Source organism: Columba livia, chromosome 11, assembly GCF_036013475.1.
Source record: "Columba livia isolate bColLiv1 breed racing homer chromosome 11, bColLiv1.pat.W.v2, whole genome shotgun sequence".
Taxonomy (NCBI): domain Eukaryota; kingdom Metazoa; phylum Chordata; class Aves; order Columbiformes; family Columbidae; genus Columba; species Columba livia.
In genome coordinates, this window is record NC_088612.1 from 6,257,865 (window position 1) to 6,280,422 (window position 22,558).

General features: G+C 42.2%; 1 protein-coding gene across 7 annotated transcripts in view; it reads right to left on the minus strand.

Moving 5' to 3' along the window:
- AGBL1 (AGBL carboxypeptidase 1) overlaps nucleotides 1-22,558 on the minus strand; it is a 276,743-nt gene that overhangs the window by 247,105 nt on the left and 7,080 nt on the right. For all 7 annotated transcript variants that reach the window (XR_010475347.1, XM_065076581.1, XM_065076580.1 and 4 more), the window contains exons 2-5: nucleotides 9,294-9,357; nucleotides 8,225-8,371; nucleotides 7,483-7,614; nucleotides 5,004-5,097 (exon numbers count right to left, since the gene is read on the minus strand). Coding sequence is in view for 6 of the 7 variants with exons in the window: in XM_065076581.1 (XP_064932653.1) it covers nucleotides 5,004-5,097; nucleotides 7,483-7,614; nucleotides 8,225-8,371; nucleotides 9,294-9,357 (437 nt within the window). In the remaining variant the exon portion in view is untranslated. The remainder of the gene's footprint in view (nucleotides 1-5,003; nucleotides 5,098-7,482; nucleotides 7,615-8,224; nucleotides 8,372-9,293; nucleotides 9,358-22,558) is intronic.

Consider the following 22,558-nt stretch of genomic DNA (forward strand, 5'->3'; position numbering starts at 1 on the left):
ACAGAAAGAGAGATTATCAGCAAGCATTTGAGGAGCTGGAATCATCTATTAAGCACCAAATGTAAAAAGAATTGTGATCAAGTGTCAGAAGTAGGCAATGCTGGACACGAGCAAAGGCAGATAATTTCTGGATGTCATATTTTCTACTGAATTAATTTGGCACCATTCCCAGACCTTTTTTATTCGCTTTCCACTTTTAATTAAGTAGTCAAACTTTACTGGAACAGCCCAGTGCAGAAAGCCAAGTTTTGTGAATATTCACAGAAAGAGTTTTTAACTGTGACAAATACATTTTTTTGTTGCAATCTCTTACATGAGGTTAAACTCATTAGCCAGCTCTGCACAGCATGGTAAATAGATGTACTCACAAAGAACTTTGAGAAACAAGACATTTAAAAGACTCTCTAAATTGATTTTAATACAACTGCAGAAATAAGACTGCCCACCAACCTTTTAGCCACAGCAAAATATAATTTAATGGACTCAGACAAAAATCACACCATCATTTGCCATTTTTCTAAAACACCAGTTTTCCTCATATGAAAGAATTGTAAATTCTGGATTTTTGTTTTCATTCACTTTGATAACCTATTTTCAACTTGAGGAACCCTAGAAGAGGTCTGCACAACATGCAGCCTTCAAAGCCATCATCCTGGGGACAGTACCTGACGCTTGGCCACCCAGAGACAGTCATGCAAAGAGACCCAGCGCCTGCTTGGCCAGAGAGCAAAACATCTGCCACTGTCACATTTCACTTCCATTTGCACATAGTACATCCAAACATCTCTCAGAAGAAACAAGTTGGGAAAACGAGCAAGGATGCTGAAAGGGACACTAGAAAGTAGAAGGGCAGAAGATCAGGAACATATTGGGGAATAAGTAAGGTGGAAGGTGAAAGGAACAGGGGTCATTAGGGATGTTACATTAGAGAAGGTGTTGATGGAGTGAAGATTTGAGCATCCCACACAAACGCTCATATCAGATATCCCAGTTACTGGCATAAACAGAGCTGAGAAAAACAGATCATCTGGATTTATTTTAAACTGCCTTTTTAAAAGGCATCAGAAAACCTTCTCTGCAGCACAGCATCATGAGAGTTGAGCAAGACAATCTAGAGTCTCCATCTCACTTGGATTTCTCAGTGCTTAACTCAAGAGTTCTCTAAACCTCAGCAAGTTTTACATTTTTTTGCATGGCTTTTACTTCAGATATGGGTAATCCTGGACACATCCACACTGTTACGGCACCAGGAACCTGAAGATCTCAAATGCCTAACTAAGTCCAATAAAGTCCATGAGTCACAGTCTCAGGGGAATCAGAGCTACCTGGCGTGCATCCAGAGAGGGTCACTTGGAGCATGGGAGACTATTTCTAAATAACCCAGAGCTTTGCCACTGGGAAAAATAAATAGAACTATGTATCTTGTTTCCACATCTTAGCTGGCTAAATAAATAGCTTTCATAGAGCACTCTCCAGGCCAGATTCTTAAAGTGACCTTGGTTCTGCTGCTGCCCAGGACAGGAGAATACGGGTGTATCCACCAGAGAAGTGGGTGTGTTTTCAATGCTGTGCTCCTGGCAGCTGATCAAAGAACAAGGGTAATCTCAGCCCCCACAGCTGCTGGCTGTTCCTTCCCAGCAGGAAGGCAAATCATGGTGGCACATACTTATGAAGCAGAGAAAAGGTATCAAGGGCAAATACAAAGGGAGGATCAGAGACTTGCTGGGAGGACGTTGGAGTTTTCTCCTCTAGGCAGGTTACAGACTAACGTACACGTCAAGTTTCATACCGATAGCCAAAAAGATGTTTTTCTGACCATCTAACACTAAAATAAGCCACTCCAGATTTCAGCATAGCCATAGCAACTTTTGGAAGAGCTATACCAGAGTCAGATAACCAGGAGCACACACTGAATAAAACAAAACATACATCCCCCTTTCTTCTTTCTCCTCCAACTCAGCAAACACATCCATAAGCTCCCCCTGCCACAGTCACCCAACAAATTTTTAACTGGAGCAGCCCAAAAAAACAGAGGACATTTTCTCATGTACCCACCTTCATTGTCTGATGTGCTGTTAAGATGCCTGGGATTTTCAGACCAAATTTATCCCAGGCTTTCACTAATGCTGAAAAAGAAGAGCTGTAACCCACCCCCTACAGCCTGGTCTTCTAGTCTCAGGACCTAAATTCTTGTCAACAACATATCTTGAAGCCACTTTCCCCCGTGGGAGCAGCATTTCTAAATGAACTGCAAACAAGCAAAATCCCTACTGCCTAATAAGAAACTAGTGCCTTTAAATAGGTTGCAAGCTTTTTTTTAAAACGAAACAGGTTTGTGTGATTCTTCTGATGTAAAACAGACTGTTTCCACTGAGCCAGTGACCTTCTCATCTGCTCCTAGTTATTAAATGAAAGAAGCAGCTTTGAGCCCTAGGCAGGCCAGCTGAGTGGCTACCAGGCTTCAGCTGATCTATGATTCTTGCTCATTAAACCAAGGGTAGATGGGGGACGATTCACCCTTTTATGTGAGCTAGGTCCCAGGAAATATTTATCCTACGCTTGCACACTCATACAAATATATTTTAAGGAGAGCACAAAGATTTTAGGAAAAAAAATGAAATGAGGAAACAGAACTAGCAATAAGTAAGCTCAGGTAGACAACAATTCATGTATAAGATACCTTTTTCTCTAAAGGGAAAATAAATCCAAGCTTTCCAGCAGGAAATAAAATGGCTTATTAGCAATAAAACTGGACTTATTGAGAGAACTTTTGAGCTTGAATTTTCAGTTGCGTGTGTGTCCCCGAAATGAAAAAAAAAGGTCCACAGAAGAGTTCAAACCAATTCTTATATGTTGGATAAAGGGAAGAAAAATCCAAATGTTGCATATTGACAATATGGAATCATTGAAATCAAAAGCAATGTGTTTCTTCTCTTTCTTTTTCAGCTTAGAAGTGAGTATTCTAGACCACTTCACAGCTACATTAGAACAACCCTCAGCGGCACTAACTGCATCTCCAAATGAACCTCAGCAAAAAGCCAGGCTAGAAAAACATGTGATAGATACCAGGTTTTCCACTTCCCTCAGAGGAAACAGCAAGAGGAAGAAGTAGCTTTGCACAAAATTCATTTTAAAAGCCTTTATGCAGCCAGTGCCATTGCTTAATAGAGAAATTATATAGGCCCAAGTCCTGTGACGCACAGATGCTGACCTATGGGGCTATCACAGTAGAACTAACATCAGTCTAATTGCAGCCAATGCTTCCACAGGAAGGAAACCAGGGAATTGAATGGAATTTGCTTACTTAGCTAAGTGCAGGCATGGACCCATCATTCACTTTTGGTTTCCTCAAGTCAAGCCTAGTTCTGGGTCTAACTCATCCTGGGCAGCCCTGTCTTACATAAAACAGTTCTCCAGGTTCCCTGAGACTTACAGTTACAACATGAGATCTGAGGAGAATCTTGGAGAGTGATCAGATATCCTAGGAATAATATCCTCGTGATAATATTCTTTGAGCTCAATAAAATCCAGACCTCTGTGGAAGAAACATGCCGATCTTATAGTTTTGGACAGACCATGTAGAAAAATCACAGGTACTCTGGCTAAGACAGAACTGATGCTGTGAAGCAGTTCCAAGTACTTAGCACTATAGTCAAAAGCCAAAAATGAAGACGAAAGTGAATTGGCTTCCATGAACAAGGCAGCTGCAGGAAGTTGTGCGTCTGCTGGGCCCACTCACTGTCTTATTTAGCAGAGCAAACTGTTCAATTTTTTTTTTATAGCTTCAGACATGTAGGCAAAAGAACTGGAAGAATGCTGCATTTAACAAACAACAGTATTGTGTGATGACGTGCAAGTTCATCACTTGTGGCTAGTCGAAAGTAATTCAAATTCCTTCCTATGCAATGAATTGTGTAACAGGTGATATTGGGAGAACTTGTATCAGTCTTTGATGGCAACAGCAGGATGGACATTATTTACTAGTGCCCTCATTCAAAATGACTGGTCCTCACTTTGCCCACAGATAAGCAAGTAGTGGTCGAACTGTTGCGCCACATCTGCCCATCTACTTCTCACCTACATGTAATGCTCAGCCTAAAGCTGCCTCCTCAGTAATCACCAGCCGTGAACCTTACCCGTGTCAGGTTCTTGCTGAAGCCAAAACTGACTGAATGTTGCCATGTCATTGCTCAGATGTGCATCAACAAGCAGAGACTGTGCTCCACAAGGCAGTGCATGTCTAAGGGGGAGAACTGGCAGGTTCTGTGTTGCTTGAGCAAATGTGATCATGTGGACACAAGTCATAGCAGTACATTCTTCCCTGTGTTTGTAATGAGCAAGCCACAGAAAATGCCCTTCCGTGGATGTTTTCCATATTACAAAGTTTGCCTTAAAAGGCATCTGAGGACATGGTCTGAACAGACAACTTGAGGACTAATGTTCAGCATTAAGACTGAGATATAAAATGGACTTGCTGTCTTCAGAAAAAAAATATTTGAAATATTTAGGGTGGGCTTAAAACCAGTCACAGATTAATATTAGTAAGAACTGTCATACTTCAAAAATATCATGATGACCTGGTCACAACTGTCTGCAAAAGGATGATGGGGCAGCACTGCCATGATTCCACTGTACCTGCCCCCGAGCTGGTGGTGGCAGGAGAGAGATTCTTGCTAAGACGCAGGCAGGAGTGGTTTGTCTGCTGCCAGCACATGCTTCTCAAAATCCAGTCCTGACTGGGAAATGAAGGACAATACCTTGCAATCAAACTGCCATCACTGTATAGGGTACACTACAAATATATGGCCACCAGAATGAATCATATGATGAATCACAGCATTAACGTGTCCTTCAGGGAACTATTTCTGCCTCTTAAAAACCCTGCAGATTTAAAGTGAGTGGAAATTGTGCATCCATTTCTGATTTCTTTGCTTCTTCAAGTGGAACCAAAATTTTATTTCTTGTATTCTGGAAAGATGAGTTCCCTTAGGGCTACTGCCTACCTGACTGTCCTGACGTGTCTCTTGCTGTAGGGGGTGATGACTTTGAAAAGCAGCTCCATGGCTCCGTTGACACCAAGAGTGGTTCCTGAGGTAACTAAGCCAATAAAAGAGAAAAGCAGTCAGATCTGAAGCAGAGGGCCCGCAACGTTGTTTAGAGGTGATGTGGGGAAGGCAGTAGCTGCACCTGGGGCTAGGAGCAGATTTCTCTGGGCTCCCACCTGGGCTTCACAGGTCATTTTACAAACACAGAAAATGAAGCACAAAGCTGTCCATGGACATAACCTGAGCCAAGCTCAGACACAAAAATCAGATCTCAAATCCTGCAGTTCTTCCCTGAAGCCCCTTTTCCTATAAATATTGTACTCTCCAGAGAGCAAATCATAGTTAAATAGGGTAATCTCCCGTTAAAATGACAGGGCTCAAATTCATCCCACATTCCCCACAGGCGACTCCATGAGGACAGTTTATTTCATAGGGGCATTGAGACCAACATTTTCTTTCTGTGCTGTTACTCAGCAGTATGGAAGTGCGGGTTTTGGGGAGGGGTACTTCTGAATGCAGCTTAATTTCAGCTAGGCCAATTTTACCTTTAATCCTTCACTTGCTAAACACGCTGGGAACTTTACAGATAGATTTTGCAACTGATTCCAAAAATTACCTTTGCATAACCAAAATGCTTAGCCAAGCCTCCCCACTGTAAGACAGGATTTCTGTGAAAAGGAATTAATACGGCCCTGAAATATTAAATGCAAGTGAACAGGGTGAAAGGATCAGTAATCAACAGCAGCAAGAAGCACACATGGCTCACTGCCCACTGCTGGGATTTGGCTGTTTTGTAAATATCTCCCAGTGGGTCACCAGAGAGCTGCCAGAGGGTCCATCATCTCCTGCAGCCCTACCGTGTCCTGGCCAAGTTGTCCTGTGATGGAAAGCTTTGCAAGGCTTGCCAGCTACTTTTACAGTAGCTGGTAATTCATTAGAGACAGGGTGGTGGACAAGGCTGCTTGAACTCATCCTGCTGCAGAGCGGGACGTGGGCTGCCACACACAACTGGTGGCAGAGATTGTGAAGGGAGCAACCCGAAGCCAAGAACTGGTGCATGAGATTGTGACAAGGGCTCATCTTTTCTGCTTTCATAACCTAAGCACTCTCAGAGGTTTATACACTACTGGATCAGCTCTAGTTCCGCTTCAAAACAATTTTTAAGATTGGGAGCATGTAATCTCCTAGTTTGGTATCACATCCACACAGACCTTCACCTAACCTCCTCTGCAGCTTCCCAACTGGGCCACAGAACCCAGAGTCTAAGTTACTCCTGAAAGCGGGAAGCGTATCTGGAGAGTGCTGGAGATACCTGGAGAGCAACAGATGCTCCAAAAAAAAGCAGCAGAGGGCGAGTTCTAGGGTCTGACATTAACTGAAAGGAGGCCAGGCTGCAGTGTGCATCCCAAAACATCTGCAAAATCTGCAGCTGAACTGGGATGCAGGTGCACTGAAGCAGGGAGCAGGGAAGGGTATAGATCATCATTTTGGGTGGGAGGGTCATTACACAGCTGTGAAACCCAAATAAAGGCATGTTTCAGCTTCTGGCCTTGGCTGCATTTTCAGTCACACTTGGCCTTTCAAATACTACTTATCACAGGGAGAGGAGTTGAATGTTGAGGCTTGGCTGCTTGCCTGAGAAAGACCACTGTATGAAGCTAGATTCTGTACGGATAGAAGGGACCTGCAGGGCTGGGTGCCAGGAGTGCTAAATCTTAGGATGCACAGAGCAGGCTGCAGACAGGATGGTCATCGAGAATTATCTGCTGGGTGAGGGATGTGGGGAAGGAAAGGGTTAGAGTGAGCAACAGAAAATATGTGCTGACAAACTCAGTGCTCTATGGCAGGGAAAGCCTGTATGAACCTGTAATGATCCTGGCAAACAATACCGGAAATCCCATTGCTCAAATCATTTAATATGAGGGCAATGTCAAGCAAGAAAAGCTGTGAGAGTACATGGAGAGGGGATACTAGGCAGAAGACCAGGATCTAATAGGTACTTCCTGAGGGACCTTGAATAAGTAACTGACTTCTCTCTCCCTCTGTTTCTCCTGCTCCGAGGATCGATACAATCAACAACAGTGAGACTTTTGGCTATTATGGTAATGGGTACTGCAGAGAGACTTAAGGTACCTAATTCTCAGAGCAAAGGAGATGGCTGTCCGTGTTCCAGAATAGGAGATCATTGCCATGAATATTTTTCACTATAGCACTGTTATTTTCATAGTCCACAGTTGAAATACACTCTACAGTCTGTATAGGCCTTTGGGGAGCACCTTTTCCTACGGTCAATCTGGCTCTTGTGCCTGATTCCATGTATTTACAGCACACACAGGCACTAACCTTAGTCAGGAATGATGTTTCTTTGCATTGAATGACTAGAAAAGAACTCTGGCATTTACCACACAGAGGAAAAGAGGAATATCCAGGCACTCACCATTAGAAGCACAAACCCGCAGGACCCAGAGGCAGTGGGTGAGGAGCAGGTGGTGACCCAGGCTTCTTCTTGCCAAGCTCAGTATTATATCAGTTGCTTCTGCCTTCTGCACTTTCAGCCCAAACTTCCTATCTGTGAAAAGCAAATAAGAATCAAACTATTACAAAGAGGCCAGGTCTCTGCAGCAGTGCTGACAGATGTATTTGTATCAGATCTTGTAAGTCAGGATCTAATAACAAAGGCATTCAAATGTATCAGTGAGTTAGATCAGTAGACAAGGTTCTTAGGGACGTGATTTAGTGACAGTGTTGGGTTAATGGCTGAACTTGATCTTGAGGGTCTCTTCCAACCAAAATGATTCTATGATTCTGTTTACATTGAAAACAGGAAAACATGGGGTTTACCTAGAGTCACCATATACAAATCATAGAGTCACAGAATGGCTTGTGTTGGAAAGGACCTGAAAGATCATCTAGTTCCAACTCCCCTGCCATGGGCAGGGACACCTTCTACTAGACCAGGTTGCTCAAAGCTCCACCCAGCCTGACCCTCTAGGTGCATGTACACCCTCTCTGCCTTGTTGCAAGATCTCTACCTGGTCAAACTGCAGACAGGCAGCTCACCCCTACAATAAACTCACAGCTGTCTATCAAACAGGCACAATCCAAGTGTTAGTTATTGCTGGGGCTGTCCTTAAGTCTTGAGCCCCCCACCCAAGAATTTCCCCACCGCTCAGCAGTACCTCGTTGGCCAACCCTGGCCAGCAGCCGCAGCAGGGGCAGTAGGGTGCTGTGGTCAGGTGGCTCGGTGTGGGCAGCGGTGGTGAGAGCCTGCAGCAATGCCTCGCTGCCTCCTTTGCTGATCACGTAGTGAATTCTCCGGCCAGTCCCTGGGGGCAGGAGGAGAGACTCTGCTCAGAGCATCCCTGCCCCAGATTCACAGCTATCACAAACCCTCATCCCGCATGGGGCACACAAAGGTCCCATGGCCTTCTTACAGCATTTTATTGCTGTAAACCCAAGGGCATTTGCAGAATTGATCATGGTTCTCAGGTGCCCCTGGCCTGGAGACATGGCTAATGGCTGCATGGTAAAACCGTGTGCTCTTGCTCCAGCAGTCATTATCTTTATAAACCCACCTCCTGTAGAAGTCTTTCATTGTGCATTGAAATGCAGCAGAGAGGAATAAGCAGAGACACCAACAGATTTCAAAGGAGCAGAAGGCTCAGTGATCTTTTCTTAGATACTGGAAATTAAACAAGCAAAGGACTAAAGCTGCACTAGGCTTCTGCCAAATGAAAAGGAATCCTAGGGAAGCTTTGGAGGCAGCTTTCAAATAAATCTAGGTCTCCAAAGAAACCAGATGCTAACCCTGTGAGCCCTACTGTGTCAACAAACATTGATCCACGGGTGATTTCAGAAGTGACTTCAGGCTCAACAGTTGGAGGAAGCTGCATGTTCAGCTCCTGGAGGGGAGACGGTACCTCCTGTCCTCCATGTAGACAATCCTGAGGATCAGCACTGCAGGGCTTCAAAAGAGAGGCCCAGATGGACGAGCAATGTCTGTGGCGGGGCTCCAAGGAACGGGGAAAGCAGGAGGCTCCTGTGCTCGCCTGTGTGGCCCTTGCAGCCTGGGAGATCAGTTCGATTGAGAATTGTTTAGCAAATGACATTTTTAAGGTGGAGCAGGAAAGAGTAAAAATTATTTTTTCATCCGGCCAAATACATGGAGGTATGAATTGCCAGACCTATTTGAGGACTCCTTTTCTGCCCCTAGCCCACAGGTACTGTCCAAGAACTTTGCTTCCTTACCCAGAGAAAGCAGGTCAGTGAGGACACTGAGAATATTCAGGATAACATCCTTATCGTGGGAGCTCTGAAATGGAAACACACCAAATTTAGGGATCAGTTCAGAACAGTGAACTTCATACTACAGAGGGCTACAGTGCATCATGCCATGCAGAGGCACCTAGAACCTTGTTTTAATACCGAGTACTTTTCGTGCCATCTGGTCAGCAAATACGTGGAACCATATTGATAACACATTTTAAAAGCCACTGACATGCTGATCATACCACACAATATTTAATACACAGTAGCATTTTTGCAGAATTTGTGTTTAAGTTCTAAATTATATCTCGCATTTTTGCTTTGTTCTGGCTACCTCAAAGCTAAGGAAATTCTATATCACAAAGAAATGTTAGATGTGGGGTGGTTTGCCTTGACAACATCCCTTATTTCTGGCAGTTGAAGAAGCATATATTTAAATTATATTAATCTCATTTACAAGAAAATTTCCATCTTTGCAGCTATAACCACATGGAAGCCTGGAATTTAGGAAGCAAAAAGATGTCCTAAGTTTATTTTTAATCAAGACCAAGTAAGCATTGCACCTTGACATTATGCTTTAGATCCACTTTAAATTTTGCACTAGAGGAAATAAGATATACTGTACTTGAAGAGAAGGAAATGGATGACGTCTACCATCCACCTGTGTGATACACTGGAGCCCTTCTCTAATTCTCTTCCAACCAGATTTCACTGCTGAGACTGAAGAATTAATCACCAGACTGGATTGCTGTATGAAGGATTTGGGTTAAGTTCTAGATCTCTTCATTTCTGACCAGATACAATACAACAAAACACAAAACAAATTTCCAATATAATAGAAAACTTGCATTTTCATTGTCTTGATCCTGAAGAACCTCAGGTATTCCACATAAACTCTAATGGTATCACTTTATCTCCTATTATTACAATAGGATAATACCTTACAAATATAGGGCTCCTATATTTCTGAACATTGAATTGCTTCAGAAACTTGAAGTACTAGTATGTATTCTGGCTCTGAAAGAAGTGGCAATACTATCATACCAAACCAAATATATTTTACCAGCCAAAAGGAATTCAAACATTCTTTGATGTATTTAACATTATGCAATAGATTATTTGAGACAAGGAGTTGAGAAGTAACACCTAGCAAAAAGAAACTCTAGAAAGAATGTTAGAAAAATCTATTTCAGATCTGTAACAAGGACTATTAATGAAAATGGACTATATTTTTTACCCGTGGGTCTCTGCTAAAGTCACAACACAAGCTGACATGATGCTGAGGATTGTGTAGGTGATTAGTGAGCTGCATATTTTACCCCCTTCTCCCTTGTTATAGCTGAGGAGGGTATGCATTGAGTGAGACATGGGAATGAAGCAGGAAAACAGTCACTGTTGACAGTCGAAGCAGGTGACTGTCAGCCTGGACAACTGGCTTCCCACCTGTCACAGAACTCCCTTAGGATGTTTGGCAGGTCCTTTCTACCAAACCTTCTTCTGTATTGGCAAATTATACGTGCCATCTTCTGTATGCAGTATCTACATTAGTGCTGATATTCCCAAACTTCTGTATCCTTAACATCATGTATCCTTAGATTTCTTTTCTTATCATAATTATTGACAAAAACAAGCTCCAAATCTCTGAAAACCAGAATTCCCATCATACTGGTTTCAGCTACCATATTTTAAATGCTCAATACACACTTCATGCTGGCACAAGTGAGCAACAGGGATGGGATTATCAGCAGGGGAGTGACACAAAAGAACAATATGTGGTGAGGGGAAGAGGAAGGAAGAGGAGTTGGGCGAGGTTGAGGAATTGGAGGAAACATGCAGAGAATCACTTCTGAAACAGGGGACTCAGGAGGAGGGTCTGTGAACACTGACACTTCTAAAGACTCACCTTACTCTTGTTTTTAGTTAAAATCCACAGGAAAAGTGCTTTTCTCATCCCCATCTCTGAACTGGCTCATGCCAGGAGCAAGAACCTGCTGTTTTTATTTTTTACTACATTAACTCGACAAGCAGAGATCTCTACACTGAACATAAGAGTTCAGCCCTTTTATGAACTGTGTTGAAACCAAAGGCTTGGTATGATAGTATTGCTGCTTTCTTCAGAGCCAAGACAAACAGAATATGTGGTTTTAATGAAATCCAGTAACTCTCAGTTCACCCAGTATCACCCCCCTTATCTCAGAGAAGGGGTCACAATTGGTGTTACTGGTTCGAGAGATCACACAGAAAGTCTGCAGCTCTGAATACCATTACTTCTAGGTAACACGGATGGTTTTAGACATATCTTAATCTTGCTAACTCATGTCTTTGTTCATTAGTCCACAGTCCTGACCTGTCTCAAGTCTCTCAGAGCAAAGGAAGAGCAATCAGAGCTTCTTCCCAAAAGTCTCCTGGCATTTTTTTATCATAGGTATTTAATAGTCAGGACAGGCTGTCAGGTATGATGAGTATCCTCCAAATTTACTGACTCCAGGCAGAGTTACTGTTCTCAGCACCTTTTTAAATATCAGGGTTGCCTAAATCAGACTGTCCTCTGGTTTTGTCTTGCTGCCTCTCAGTATCCCTTTCCTCTGTAGGTGGATGGATTACACATTAAGGTTTCAGTAATGAAGTCTTCATTGATTTATGCTCCTATTACACTGGGTTGTTTATTTTAACTGATTGGATTGTGGGTTTCCTAAGCCATTAACACAAATAGTGATGACATAAGATATCCTCTGCCTTTCCATGTGCTTTATCCAGGGACTCAGGCAAACAAAGAACTTGAGGGGACATTAAAAATCAACCTTTAAAATGTGCAAATTTAGATCTGGGTGATAATGCCAAATATTTTACCTGAGTATTTACTCTTGATATTTTAACACCAAAATTCTGACGGTGTTGGTGCCTCATTGTTCCTATTCCTCCTGTGCACTAGTGAAGGAACAGGGTGATTTGTGTGTTTCCTGAAACGGTGGATAAAACCCTAGTTCCATTACAAATTCTAATGTATTTCCCACTAACTTCAGTGGCACCAGTGGATAATACAGTATACTGCAGAAGAACACAGCTCCAATTTATAGGACAAGACAACACAGAAAAAACAACCCTAAAGTTGTTGTCTTGCAAGACGGCAACTTGCCTGTTGAAAAGAAACAGCTCGGATTTTGACTAATTAGCTTGATATTTTCAAAATCAAAGAAATTTGGACACTGAAATGCATTAGAATTAATTGCTTAAATTAATACTAATACCAGACTGTTTGTGGATGTGTTGTAACAAATTCATTCACAAAAAAATATTCAGTAAATCTTTTTGAACAGTAAGTACAAATGAGAAAATCACAACTTGTGCCTGATCTAAAAAAGATGAATAGAGTAATATCTTTAATGCAAATTACTTACCCAGCTCTGGTTAAAATAAACACATCAGTTATTTTTATTGAAATATATGTTTGACGGTTCAAAAACAAACCATAAGCAAAGAGAGATGTAAAATTCCTCTTGCTAAGTATTTTCCATTCCTGCCAGCACTTAGGAATGTTAGATACAACATCTATACATATACAGCCTAATGAAGATGCATTCATGGTATACAGGTGGAATGAGAGCAGAGAAAAGTTGCCAGAGGCTCAAGTTAGATTACAAAATCACTGACCTCCTGCAGGATGTCACTGAAAGGACTTAGAGTTAGAGCCAAATTGTTACCTGTTAACACCAGCCTGTAGCTGCCTTTCCTGGCTTGCAGCTGGACAAAGACTAAAGTAGCAAAAAACATCACTTAAAATATCAACCAAGAGTATCACAAGGATGAGTTCAGGTGCATTTAATCAGTTCCCAGCTGACAGTTCCCCTCTGAGCTTTTTCTGGGAATTAATCCCTGAAACACTGGGGCTTCAGTTAGCTTGGCAGAAGCTCCTCATAGATAAACAGCAGGAGGACGGAGAAAGCCAGGAGTAAATAAAACACCCCAGTGCATAGTCATTGGTACATTACAGGCAGCAAGTGATTAGTTGGTGACATTGGGTTTGGAGGACAACAGCTTGATCCCAAGATCCTTCTGAGTGGCAGTTCGGGATGTTTTGCTGACAGGCGATGAAGCAGGGCAGGAATCCCTGTCTCCTTGTCCTGCTCCTTGGGAACACACCAAGACATGCTGTTATTAACTCAAGACAAGATTATTAAACTGTAACTAAGCCACCATAATAGGTAATCTTGTTTCATCAGGGAAGTCTCCTGGGATGTTTTCTGTAAGATTTGAAGACCCAACAGAGATGGGATTTTTCCTGTCCCACCTGAAGGACAGCAGTTTTTAGTGCTGGCTTAAAACAAAGACTTCCCATAAACTCAGTATTTTGTGTAGCTCTTGAGCTTCCGTATATTTTGCCCAAAGGCAAGTATTTCTCCAAATGAGACATGCAAACTACTGACGGTGTTTGCTGTGAGTCTAAGCACTAACGGTGAAAAAAGAAGGATGCCCAGAAACAAATCAAACAGAATTAATTTGCACAGTGTGATATTTGCTAATAAATATTTTATTTGGGGAAAGAAATACAAAGCAGTTATTCCACTCATAAAAATAATAAATGCAAAATTAAAGAAGCTGCTCCTGCAAGACAATGCATAACATGATTTCTATCAATACTCCTATTAAATTAAATGTTGAGTATAGTCTCACAAAGCTGGGTAACTGCTTAGGAAACAAAACAAAACAGCTTCCTTTAAAAGAAAAGCTATTGCTACACTGGGCTAACAAACTTCCAGACACGTTTTTTTTAGAGAGACCAAGGAATAGGATGTCCAGTTCCAGAGGTTTTGCTTGTTTGTTTGTTTTTAAATAGCCTGTTTCTAAATAGGGCAGCAGGACTTGACATCCTTCTTTCTTACCCTTAATAAATTTGCTCACACAAATAGCAGCAGTCAGAAGCCTAACCGTCTGTGTAATGAGACTTGCATCTGCAAGCAAGATTTCTCACTCTCTGCACTTAAAGCCTGTTCAAGAGAAATCCTGGTGCAAAATTAATACCAGCTAAGATCAAGATTAGACTCAGGGCCAAGCAGCATTAGTTCTCACTCTCTCCTGAGACCTCTAGAAACTATTGGGCTGCTAATAACTGTATTAATGTTTAAATCAGAGCCTCTTCTCCCAAAATTCTGCCACCAGCAAGGCAGAGGTGTGTACCAGACCCAGCTGCTGGGCACAGCCACTCGCCACTGGCATTGTGGAATTGCCAGCTGGATATCTTCTTCCCACAGCTGAATATGTGGTCTCACAACAACTGTGAAGCCAGGTTCGGTGCCTTGTGTTCTGTGCTTTGTCAGAGTAAATTGCTTTTTCTAATTTAAGAAGAGCTAAAAATTCACACTTTAATAAGAGAGCGAAATACTCTGGAGAATTTCTTGTCTGTGTGCTCCCATCCTCAGCCTCAATATTCAGCCAGCTAGCCGTGATTTCTTCTTGTTGGAAGGTTATTATCAGCAGCATTTGATACATGAAGGCTTAGGAAAAAAAAAAAAAAAAATAAAATCATTATTTATGAGGCAAAAAAAGGGTTCAGGGATCTCTGAAATTTCACTAGACAACCTCAGAATAAGGGAGTACTCGAATTAAAGTGATTACAGCCTGAATTTCATTATTACTGAAGCACTTTGTTACAATACTGCCATCATTCTGCTTTAGAAGGATGCTGAAAAGCTATGGTCCTCTTGCCCCTGCTTCCAAAACACCCACCCAGCCATCACCACAGCCGTCACCATCCTCTGCAGTAAACAGCAAGTGCATTTCTTTAGCAGACTCTGGATAACCTCTCCTGGGGAGCCAGATAAACCTGAGCAAGCCAGGAAACTCAAAGAGAGATGGAAGGGAAAGGGGATATTTAAAGACTCAGAGAGGAGGACCCAGCTGCTCGGGCAGTGTCCTAGGTGACCTCTTTAATCCCTCAAGAAAGGCGTTCGCAGCTGTGTGGGATCATGTAGCCCTCAAACTGTACACGGCATGGCCAAGGGACCTTCCAGAACAAGACACGTGGTCCAACAAGTTCTCGCTCCTGTTCCCAAGTCCCTCTCGCTGGCTCCTGCGCACCCCTGTGGGGTATGGCCAGCACCAGCCATTTGCATTCCTGCTGATGCTCAACACCATGTCAGGCTTTATGCATCAGCCCAAAGCATCAGTTACGGATTTTATACCAGGGAATAACGCAAATACTCGTTAAAAGATTCCCCCTCTCTCTCTCTGGCCTGCTGCAATCAGGTGGGTGTCTTTTTTCATGGCCTGCAGTGACCTGAAGATACGTTTTTGCTCATTCTCGTTTGCACGTGGGTGTGATAACCTGCAACATTTTTTTTCAATAACACTGCTGGGTTTAAGGATTACACACCCATCACAATGGATGGCAGTTCATCCAGGTGACTGGGCAGAAGTCGTGCCTCAAAGCCAACTTCTATATGTGCTATTGTAAAGAGCTTTGTTCCCATTCATGGTGCTTTGGGGCTTCTTCTCCAAGGATATGCTCTCCACTCTGTGGGACTGAACTGCTTCAAGGTAGAGACAGGCAAATTCCTAGCGTATATCGGAGTGTCTTCAAAACACTGAAGGTGTTGAGATGTAACAGCTTGGCCTGAGCTGATCTCTAGCCAAAATAACTTGGTGAATAACATGGTGGAAATCATCTGTGCCAAGGAATCTTACTATATTTAATGCAATAAAATGCACTGCGTAACACCTTTCATCACAGGATGACAGATTCCTCCATAAATATTAATTAACACCTGCCCCACTGCATCCCTCATCAAGAAAATCAGATTCATTGTCCCTTATTTTCCTGGTGGGAAATATCACCCTGTGGTGAGAAATTCACTTAGTACCTAAGAGGATGGGTGGCAGAGCCCAGACAACTATTCCAATAAAATGATGCAGAAACATTGTCTGCATAGTATTATAGCTCTCAGTCTTACACTTACTTTAATTTATTTGTGAGAGGTTCAAAGATTTCCTTCCCTGAGATCAGTCTTCTCATCTCAAGTTACCAGGGGAAAGTCCAGCAGAAAAGACCTATCCCCTGAAAGGAATCCTATTGCCAAACTGGGAGAAGGGCTACTCACCACCAGTGGATCCCAGCCCTCTTTGTGAAGTAAATGATCCTTCTGCCCCAGGATGAGGATGATTTTGCGTTTAATCCATCCATACAGAAATTAAGAAGCCCATAGACCATGACCTGACCCTTTTTCAAAGGATGTTTTACCTGCTATGTCACAAAGACTCCAAGGTGTTTCACCTGTCTTCAAAGCATGGTTGTTCACCGTTAGTGAACCATTAGTGTGTCACACTAATACAATGTATTCACATTCAGATACCTGCAGGAGTTATGTCCTGATAAACCGCAATATGTTGGATGCTGTTGGCAAAGTAAATTGCTTTTTTCTTTCTTTTTTATGCCAAAGTTCTCTCTATGTTCTCAAAGAGTAGATTGTCCTTGTGCAGTTCCTACTGATACAAAGTTCCTTTGTGTCACTTACTCCTCTCACTAATGCATCTCTAATAGAGCAATTACTTTATTATGCAGAACTGGTGATAAAACACATTATTATATAACCTTAAAATGCTTCTGTCAAATTGGTAGTGTTAAGAGAACGAGGAAACTTTGAGATAAATCAAAACACGTGATATTCTGCAAAAGGCTTTTAGACTTTCCTCTGAATATTTCTAACATCTTTTCTCTAATTTCTAGTGCAGATAAATTCTCTCAGGTTTCATCTCTTACTTCACAATAAGTTACCTATGACACCTAAAGATTTTGACTGGATTTTATGTTATAACATCCTTTTTTCCTTTTTTAATCTATTTTTATTTTAATGCCAAAATTATCCTAGCATATGTCTTTTACATTCTCTTAATAAGTTTCTCGAAGGCATTAACCATTCTTGCACAATGATCTCTATAAGCATGTTAGCACCTACTGTTTATTGCTATTTCTTGGATTTATTCCTATATTTTATATTACTTCAGCTCTTATTGAACTACTTTAAAATATTAAGGTTTCTGTCAAGAAACTGTTACAGCTACTTAACACAACTGCCACCCAAACTTAATAGGGAAGGATCTGTTTTTTCCATTCAGCTGTAGTTTTCTTTTCCACTACTAACGACAAAAGAGCAGCATGAAACATGCTATTATCTTTCTTTGCAAGATTTTATGGGTGTCAGTCCAGAGAATACTGTCTCTTTTAAAGAAGAAGTGCATTTTGGAATTATTCAAGCAATGGCATTTCTCAAAGTACAAGTGAGTCCAGAAGATTCTTGGATAATTTTCAGATGTACTTGCTTTTTAGTAAAACTACAGATTTTGGATACCATAGCAAATGTGATTATGTGCAGGTGGAAATAAATAGCTGTAAAGAAGATGCTGCTGTTCTCGCCTTCTCTGTGTTGTTCCTGCTTGGGCTGAGCAGGACAAAGCCACAATGTCCCCACATCTACTCTCAGTCTGCCCTGGCAGTGGCCTCAGAGGAGACTCTGTTAGTCTGGGCTTCTCTCTATATTCCAGTGCTAACACTCCCACTTGCAACACGTTATTCTGACATCAACTTGCACAGGCTGAAGAAAAGGACCACTATAAGGTACATTCTGGTTTAGAAAAACACCAGTCCTTTCTCTTGCCGAGATAAGCGCCCTTAAATGTCAATCTACCCCGCTTTCAAAAGTGCTTTCTGGAACAGCAATGAAAATGCCTTTAATCAATCAACACTTAATAACGATGATTGAGGTATGGGTAGTGGAGACAAACCGCTAATAACTGTTGTTAGTCACAGCTTATTTTCTTGAGAGATGGAACCTGGAAGTGGAAATGATGAACCTATTTTCCCCATCCAGTCTAAGTGAAAAATCAAACAACAAACAAAACTCAGCATCTATAATGAATAGCAAACTCTGTTTCAAAATTCTAGTGATTCAAAGCATTATTACTAGTAATGTAAAGCAGAACATCCGTCTAACTGCATTGCTGGGACCCATCCGTCTAGATTTAAACAGCAATCTCTTAAAAGCAAAGCCCTCAGTTCTCTGGAAAGCTTGCCAAGTTTTTAAAAGGTATGACAGGTGTATGTCATTTTCCATCCAGAAGGTAATAAAGCTTTTTATTATTTTCAGTCTACACCCTGTGCAAGACACCCAGCAGTAGCAAGCCAATGCCACCATGTTCACATAAGACATGTCTGGGGCTTTATTCAGCCCTTGTTACTTCAGTTCAGTAGCTCCAAAACACTTGCAAACTAAGTACTGGTCAGTCAAGCCAAACGGTATTTTATAAGCTCAGTGAATGAGCTCACTGCTGCGTTTGTGCTCCAGGAAAACGTGACAGGAGTTAAATTTAAAAATACGAGAGTCCTGAGCTGAGATCCAGGCAAATTTAGATCAGAAACGTTGCAAAGTGAGATATGAATGAGAGAGCTCTTACTGGTGCCTTTCTGTACAGCAAGACCATTGTGCTACTGCAACAGAGCAAACTTGGGCATTCGCTGTGCCCATGGGTGTCTGAGGGCTGCACTGACCCAGGACATCTTAACACAGGAGGCAAGGAGCATGATGTCCCCTGACGTGCCAGTCTCTACACACTGTTCAGCTTCATTCCGCTGAGATCCATGGTGGACTTCACTGAACCAGACTCTGTGGGCTGTTGCTCCTGAGACACTCTCACACAGGAACAGGCTGAACATGCGGTGGCACGTGATTTGTGTGAAAAGAGGGGACCTTGGACACAAGCCGCATATTCCTCTGCTGCTGGCAGACCAATGGGGAGGAACATCTGAGCTTTCCACAGACCCACACATCTCACCAAGTTCTGAGCAAATGCAGACGTGATATCACAGTGGACTGATATCTGATGTCTTTACCCAGCAGAGATTTGGTCTGTGACAGAGTCTATTTCCAATGCTTGCATTCATCACCAGCATAGAGAGACCACCAAAAAGTAGTAGTTCTGTCCTATTTTATTTAAGCATATTCTCAAGGAAACCTGTTGATGTAACAGTGCTCCACAGGCTTTGTTAAGACATAGCAGGGGAATTCAGCTAAGAAGATTTCCATCTGTTTGATCAGACAACCACCTTTTAGACAAAACCCTTCGAGTCTGCAGTCAGGGAGATACAGCCGCTGCTGCAGGAGCTTTTGAAACAAACCACTAATAAGCATGGTTTTCATCTCAGAAAACAAGTCATTTTAATGCATCTCTGCTTCGAGCTGTCCCCTTGAAATCCCTGTGCATTATAGAGAGATTAAATGACCAAAGCCCTATTGGAAGAGAGATTGTCAAAGAAATACAGAACCGGGCACACATTCTCTTTTGTCATCTCCAGCTCTGTTTTCCACTTGCAGAACTTTAGCATAGTGTAAGAGGCCGCTCAAGTGTAGGAGATTATTTTCCAAAGAGGAGACCAGATAGATCTGGGCAATAGTGCTGCTTTCCCCCAACCTCTGCAGAAACTGCCTCCATGTGGCTGGTGCTGCTTTATTCCTGGAAAATATGGAAGGTTGAAAGAGGCAGTTCAGTTTGTTCCTCTGACTTCATCAGATCAGTATTTTAATCATAGGGAAAGGTCAGGTGGGCCATTCTCCCTCCTCCCCTCCTTTGCAGTGCAGACAGGTGGGTATTCACCATGCCAAGCAAGCTGCTCATGGAAGGATCTTTTTCTCTCCCTGCCATGCTCCTGCTTGCCAGGTTAATCCTGAATCAAATGGAGAGGCAACATTATCTTCACTGTAAATCTGCTGCTTTGCCCTTTCAGCAGAAATCCCATTTTCTAAAAAAGGATGGCAGAGAATGACATGCATTGCACTGATTTCACCCAGGCTGCATGAATGTCATCTGCTCATGGAGTCAGTTATCTCATTCTTGGATTTGAGAAGCAATGTGAACTAAAACTCTCTTTGCCCTGACTTGACATGAGTTTTACCTCTATTTACTGACCAAATGGAGAAATCACAGACAGTGAATTAGTTTGATAATGGGAGTTTGTAACAGTCCTGAGAATAAAGCCCAGGACTCCTGCTTTAGCTGTCAATGTACCATCGTTCGCTCTTTTGAAAGGAAGGGAACAGGTAACAGAGCGTGTGGTGGAGCAGATGGGCCCAGGGGAGAAAAGTCTGTCTCTGCTTACTACAGGGATCAAATTCTCACTGGTCCCAGTGGGAAGCCTCTGCCTGTAAATTACACTGAAAATTAATGTGCATAAAAGGTTTCACAGTAGTTGATTGAAGTAAAACACTATGCTGTGGTGCTTCCATGGCTCTAGTGTCAGAAAAATGTGCGTTTCAGTTTCAAAGCATCCCTTGTTGAAAGAGGGGAAAAAAGAGGCAAGTCTTCTTCAGTAGAGTAGTTATTTTTCCCGCAGGGCACTTCCATGTCAGAATTACTCAATTTTCTAATCAGAATCATCATGAAAGTTTTGCTGTTCTCATTAATTCCACCTCAACCTACAGCACCTTTTGAAAATAAGGCTGTGTTCTTCCAGGAGAACAGACCAGGAAAAAAAAACAACCTTGCTCTCTAAAATCCCTAAGGAAAGGAGGTTCAGCTTTGCCCAAGGAATTTCTTGTCAAGGAGACGCTATTCTATCAATCAATAGGTGGTCTGAAACATACGTTCTCTTTTGTGTAGCTTAATAGTGCCTGTGGGCAGAAGGGTCACTACCATGTTTTCTTTGTCCTCTCTAGAAGATATCTTACAAAATCAATGACAAATTGTTGACTTCCCAGACCTTTATTTCTTTATCATATGGTAAGTCTCCACTCAGCAAAACAAAGGCTGTGACAGCATAAAAGATTAAAAGGAAGTACTAAGTCATGAATACATGCCTCCACAGACCTGTGGAGGAGAATGACCTTATTTTAAGGTGATTTCTTCATTACATTAGACTTTCCTTCCCAAAACTGTACTGAGATAAACTGTTTTCCCTGTATGAAAATGCAAAATATTATCCAGTTCTTGGAAATTTGAATCTTCACCTGAAGAATGAGCCTAGACTATATTTGGGTCAACTTCTCACAAAGATGAAACAGTGAGAAAAAAGCAGTTGTTTTTTATTTTTAATTATAACAGAAAATGCCTACAAATATTTGAGGACTCATGTTTGGACTCATGTTCTCACTTCAAACTATTAATTAAACTATATTTTCTGAAATTGAACTGTCTCTTCTGAAACAGCAGCACAGTAGTGCTTTCTGGTGCTCATGTAGCTTCCAGGATTGCAGTCACTGATGACCCACCAGTGCGTCAACTGAGCTGGACTATTTAGTTGTACAAGAACACACCGTATGGCTTCCCCCTAACACTCACTCCTCACCTCCTGCAGCAAACTTGGTTTTGTCAATGAGGAGAAAGGAGACTGTATGGTGAGATTGCTTTGTATTGTTCCTCGTCTCCCTGGGGAGAAGGTTGTAGCTTGCTTTCATGCCTCTCCAATTTCCAGGTGTATTCTGACCCCACAATCCCCTAGGGACCAAAATCAGCCTGTTTCACCCAAAAATCATATGGACATGGTTTAGAAGTGGACTTGATAGTGTTAGATTAACAGTTGGACTCAGTGATCTAAAGGTCTTTCCCAACCAAAACAATTCTAGGATCCTTTCCGGCAGAGATGAGCAGCAAGAATCACAGAATCACAGAATGGTTGCAGTTGGAAGGGACCTCTGTGCCCCTCATCTTATCATTGGGCACCACTGAAAAGAGCCTGGTCCCATCCTCTTGACACTTAAGATGCTTAAAAGCATTGATAACATCCCCACATTCTATGATCCTTTCCTGCAGAAATCAGCAGCAAGCCCAGCGCTCAGAATGGCCTTAGCTTATGGATCAGATCTACCCTATGGCCCATCGGGCCCTGTAGGCAAACAGGTGCAAATAGACTGTGAGCTAAGTGCTTATTAAAAGAACAGAGAAAGGCAAGAGGGAATTATTTTATATCCTGGTCTGGTGAGAAGAATATAGTCATGGGGGTGGAGTCTGGCAGAGGCCAATGATCTATGTGGGCACATTGTATGTCTATGGATTCAGGATTTTCAAAGATGTGAAAGCCTGAAGTTCTCAAGTGTCCATACATCAACACTAACACACAAAGAAAAGGGCGCCTCACGTCTCCCAAGGACCACATCTAATTCAACAAGGAGCTACCAGCAAACACTGCCCTAATTCTGTACTCCCCACCAAATCTTCCTGAAGCCCTATAGAAGGACAGGCTTTTACCTGAACTTCCAGATGCATAA